Source organism: Amphimedon queenslandica, unplaced genomic scaffold (assembly GCF_000090795.2).
Source record: "Amphimedon queenslandica unplaced genomic scaffold, v1.1 AMPQUscaffold_10145_Cont17479, whole genome shotgun sequence".
Classification (NCBI taxonomy): domain Eukaryota; kingdom Metazoa; phylum Porifera; class Demospongiae; order Haplosclerida; family Niphatidae; genus Amphimedon; species Amphimedon queenslandica.
Window position 1 is genome coordinate 1 of NW_003549584.1, and position 5,422 is coordinate 5,422.

The following is a 5,422-nucleotide window of genomic DNA, read 5'->3' on the forward strand; positions in this document are numbered from 1 at the left end:
TAAAATAGTAATTACAACCATGAAGGTTATCATTTCTAAGTAATTCAAATTCAGTCAGCACTGTCATTTCCAGTTTTCATTGAGATCACATGAACTGATGTTTTTATGGAGAATGCAGACTGAATTTAAACAGACAAGTCTTTATATACTTCTACACTATCTTCGATGTGTTATACATGCAGAACAGTTCATTGTAATGGTGCATTTTGAGGTGTATTCATAACATGCATGAGCAAAATTCACACTAGCTCTACTAAAAAATTCTCTGGAGCCAAAGAATGCAAACTGAGTTATTTTGATAGTGGCAGATACATTGATCTTGTTATGACCACAACACCCACCAGTACTAGATAATTATGATAGAGTTTAGAGATCTCTCAGATCACGTGACGCTACTAAGGGCAATGGCAGTGGCTAGGTTTTTTGGTTCTAGAGCTAGAGGCGAGGATAAAGGTAAGTAGTACTGTTTACGGCGAGTATGATGTACTGCTTTTTGTTATAATAGATCAAGTAAATAAAATAGCTGGCCACCGCGCTGTATCAGTTGGTGATTCACTGTATATGTGGGCTGGTATTCATGCTGGTTTACCTGCTGTACATGATAGTGAAGAAAAGAGACAATTCTCTAGTAATATACAGCACTTTACTCCTTCAGCTGGTCAATGGATCACTAGAAGTACTACTGGTACTCCTCCATTAGGAGTGGGTGCATACTGCTGTACTGCAATAAATGATCTATTGTTTTATTTCGGGGGACAGTGCCACGGTGGCCATGATATCTGCTATCACAACAGTATTGCACAACTGGACACCGTTAGTCTTCAATGGAGGGAATTAGAACCAACTGATGCAACTAGACCAGTTATGAGACGAGCTTATGGTGGAATGCTATCGTTTGAACATGATGGAGTACACCATTTACTAATGATAGGAGGAATAGGATCTAAACCAGTTGTACAGTTATCACATAGTGGATATAGTGAGTTACCTAGTGGAAGATGGCGTACTAATGAGCACTCAATGTATAATCTATCATCAAGTAAGATTTATATTGTAGAATAACGTAAATATTATGACAAAAATTTAGGAAAATGGAGTAATCCTTCAATCATTGGTCAGTGTATACCTCCTGTTAGTGGCTTTGTCATTGAAAAAATTAGCAACACTAGAGCTGTTCTGTTTGGTGGATTAGAGACTGATGGTGAGGCTAAGGTTACTATTACTGACAACATCTATAATATTATACTAGAGATATCAGTCAGCACTGTGGTATGTTGAAAATATCAAATACCATATAGCTCTTTCATTTGGCAGTGTTTTATTTTGGTGATGGGCAATTTGCAAGTGAAATTACCAATGTTAAAACTGCCAATCATGAATATGCATGCTCAGTAATACATGTGTATACAAAAATCCTCAAATTAAAAACCTCCAATTACAATTTTATAACAAAGCCACCAAAATAAATGTACCAAAATAAAGCGCTATATGGCACACACTTATTCAGGCTCACTATAGCATTGTTAATGAGTATGTTTATATTATTTTTAGTTCTGGCAGTGTGTAAAGAAACCTGAAACGATAGACCAATGGCCTATGGGTAGATATTTACATGGAGGTGCTGCTATCATAACTGGATCAAACCATCCTATGCTAGTGATAAGTGGTGGGAGGGATAAGGATGGTGTTACATTAGATGATTTTTGGATCTTTAATATCGCTCAACATTCCTGGATAAAGGTATGTTACAAACTATTTACTATTATACGGTGTAACTTGTTAATTTTTTTCTATTAACAGTTAGATGTGCCTCACTCTGTTAGTAAGAGATTGGATCATTCTCTCTCAGTGTTCATTATGAGTCCTTCTTGTGTCTGGATATTAACTGTCGGAGGTTCATTGGTTACCAGCCCTAACATTGTCATGTTGACTGAACTAGGTCAGTGTAACTGGTTATTATGAGTCAAGTACATTCATACTTATACTATTATGGTTTGTGTACATTGTGCTTAGTAAGCACTTGGACTTAATTGTACTGTACTTAATGTTTACAAAATTATACGATAAACTTTACTGTGCATAGTAAGTAATGTATGTTGAGTGTACTGTGCATAATAAACTTTACTTTGTAAGTTAATCTGTTGTACTACAAAATTATTGTAATCTATAGCGTGTACTTATATCTTTTAGCATTAATTCCACAACTTCTATTATTGTAATTTAGTTATTGACAAAGGAGAGTGGACAGTAGGTGATACGTTTGATACCAATGGTATGAAGAATGAAGAATACAAGAAAAAGTATCTACAGCACCTAGAGTTAGGAAGAAAAATGTGGTTGGAGGCGGACTATCAGAAACCAAGAAAGGGAGATACAGCCGATATTGAGCAAACCGTACAAGCTCTTATGAAGAATCTTGAAGAGAAGGAGAGAGAGGCGCAATTTTTGCATCAGCAATTGGAGCAGAATAAAACAGAGAAAGAGCATGAAATAAAGCGATATTCACATCTGCTACAAGAGAAGGATAGAGTGGAGGCAGAGAGAGAGCAGAGATATAATAGCCAGTTAGAAGAGAAGGAGAGAGAGCATCAAGATGTACTACAGGAGAAGAATAAAGAGCTACAAGAGAAAGATAGAGAGCTACATCAGCTTCAAGAAGCAGTTCATGTGTACCAGCAACGAGCACTTGCCAATGATCACTGGGTTATTAATAAAGATGAGGTGACTTTGACAAAGGAGGAGTTAGGAAGAGGTTCTTATGCTGTCGTGACTGTTGGTATCTTTCGAGATTTAAGAGTAGCTGTCAAGTCACTTCATAATATCATCATATCAGATTATAATCTAGCTCTCTTCTCCAGGGAAATGAGTATAGCATCACGAGTACGTCATCCTAACCTGGTCCAGTTTATTGGTGCAACTAAAGTGGATAATCCTCTCATCTTGACCGAGCTGATGAGCACTAGTCTTAATCAAGAGCTTCGCAGAAACCGATTAACCAATCAACAGATTCTGAGTATTGCTCAAGATGTAGCTTTAGGCCTTAACTACCTTCACCTGTTTAAGCCTCAGCCTATTATTCACAGAGATGTCAGCAGTCCTAACGTATTATTAAAGCCTTGCACTGGAGCTGCTGGTTTTGAAGCTAAAGTAGCAGATTATGGTACAGCTAAATTAGTACAAGTTGACAGTACTGGTACTGTTATGCCAGGAAATGTTGCATATGCTGCACCAGAAGCTCGTGATCCTGATCAACACAGTCCAGCAATGGATGTCTACAGTTACTCTGTTCTCCTTATGGAAATGACGTTGGGCTCTCCACCAGAAATGACAATGGCAGAGAGAGAAGTACAAGCTGGTAGTGTCTCCTGGTCTGATATGAAGTCTCTCATACAAATAGGAATTAATGCTAGTCCTAGAGCCCGTCTTACTATGGCTCAAGTAATAGAGTCATTGAAGAGGATAAATATATTTGATACCCTATAGTGTTAATTTATAATACTGTTTGTTACAAGTTTTACTGTCAGAAAGGCTGAATTTTACTAGGCTGAGAATGTAATTTTTATATTCCCATAATGAAATAAAATTACTATAGTTGTAGTACTAGTCTATAGTTTTAAAATGCACTTCAATCACTACACGGAAGCCATGCATGCTTCCAATTGTTGTGAAAGAGAAGTACCCATGTGCATCCCAACACAATACCTGCTAATCTATTAAAATTAGTCATTAGAGTAATTGATATTTAAGTTAATAAGTGGAAGTAATATCTATGGAGAATGCCGGTTATGCATTAATTTAATGCTTCAAGATGAACATCATCCAAACATTTAAAATATAAAAAGAATAAATGAGATAACCACAAAACATCAAGTAAAGTTAAATACCATAATAATAATAGATGGCCAGATCTAACTTTTTTGTTTGTTTTTTTATGTTTCCTTTTTGTTTTTCTGTTGCCTCCTCCGGCTGTGTTCTCCCTCTTTCCCCTATTTTCTTTTTCTGGTCATTGTTTTTGTACATGTTCATTATTTTTACTTATAATAACAATAATAAATAATAATGATGATGGTAATAATAATAATGATAATAATAATATTTTCCTTTTTTGTTTTTGTTTTCTGTTTTTGCAGCATGTCACTTATGTCTGTTATAATATCATTTTGTGTTTATGAGTACCCATAATAATAATAATAATAATAATAATAATAATAATAATAATAATAATAATAGTACTGAAGTAATAATAACAGCAGCAACAAGCGTAACAGGGTAAAAAGTATTCCTATAATTGATTTCACCACCTTGCAAGTACAACTTGGTCATTATTAAGACTTATAGAGGTTCTCTCTACCTTATAATGCTTCTAGAAAAGTTTTTAGACAGTATCTCTATGCTCTCTTGCTGTTAGAAAGCTCTTAACTTTGTCCCATGTGTAAGCCGCCATTTTGTTTGCCGTGACCACACCCACTCACGTAAATGAGCGTGGGCGGGTGGTTGCTAAGGCTTGTTATTTCTCCAATACAACATGTATAGAAGAAATGTAAGTGTGGACATACAAATATATATATATATATAGATAGCGCGATGGTGAATTCAATTATAGCATAGATACTATATATACCAAGTGGATGTGAAACAGGAAGTAGATTGTACATGAAATTATATTGGTGACGTCACGATCAGTGTGCCTATGCTCTTTTCGCTGTAGCGTAGCCACTAGTGGCCTTGTTTCTCGAAGTTTTGGGTTCTTGGTCAAGTTACTACTTTGCTGAGTTGAAGTAAGTATTATGAAGTCTCTATTAGCTCAAATGACCTGCTGAATCCTTGTTTGCTTGATCACTGGATCTCGTTGTGCTGTAAAACATGGCGGCCTATAGTTCTGACTTTAAACACCTTTTCTCCAATCTGGGGCAGAGTTAGTAAGTGTTATTTGGGTAGAAGAAGGATATTATTGTGTTACATGGTCTGTAACTACTAGCTTTCCACTGCAGTTTTATAAAATATAAATATATACATTTTTTAGTTTGTTTATGGTCTGTTTTGTAAACGCCTTTTCTGGAAAACTATGCTATTTGAAGAGGTATAATTTTGCATGAGTCTACGTACATGCCTTTTGTACGGTTTGTATATTTTCATAATTATTTTAAAGCTATGTTTCTTCAAAAAAAGTTACTTAATGTCATTGTGATATACCATATTAGAATGATAAAACTATTATTATAATATTATTTTTTGATCATCAAATAGGGTATGAATATGAAACCAATGAAGATAAGTTGTCTGTTGTTTCTTGTACTGACTCTTTTCAGAAGAAATATAGATTTTTATGAAGTTTTTTATAATTACTGTAAACCCAGAAAAATAACGTCCATTATAATTAACGATTTTATTACTCCTTCCAGTTTAACATCCTTTTATAATA

General features: G+C 35.0%; 1 protein-coding gene and 1 long non-coding RNA gene across 2 annotated transcripts; both read left to right on the forward strand.

Moving 5' to 3' along the window:
• The first annotated feature begins 697 nt into the window (after nucleotides 1-697).
• LOC109590366 (probable serine/threonine-protein kinase DDB_G0271682) lies at nucleotides 698-3,539 on the forward strand. The gene is made up of 5 exons (XM_020006287.1): nucleotides 698-1,039; nucleotides 1,088-1,269; nucleotides 1,552-1,740; nucleotides 1,801-1,939; nucleotides 2,225-3,539. The coding sequence occupies exons 1-5, from the start codon at nucleotides 865-867 to the stop codon at nucleotides 3,481-3,483; spliced, it is 1,944 nt and encodes a 647-aa protein (XP_019861846.1). The 5' UTR covers nucleotides 698-864; the 3' UTR covers nucleotides 3,484-3,539.
• A 1,148-nt stretch (nucleotides 3,540-4,687) lies between these two features.
• Nucleotides 4,688-5,338, forward strand: LOC109590365 (uncharacterized). The gene is made up of 2 exons (XR_002189284.1): nucleotides 4,688-4,919; nucleotides 5,248-5,338. It is a non-coding gene; the product is annotated as an uncharacterized LOC109590365 (long non-coding RNA).
• Nucleotides 5,339-5,422: the final 84 nt, after the last annotated feature.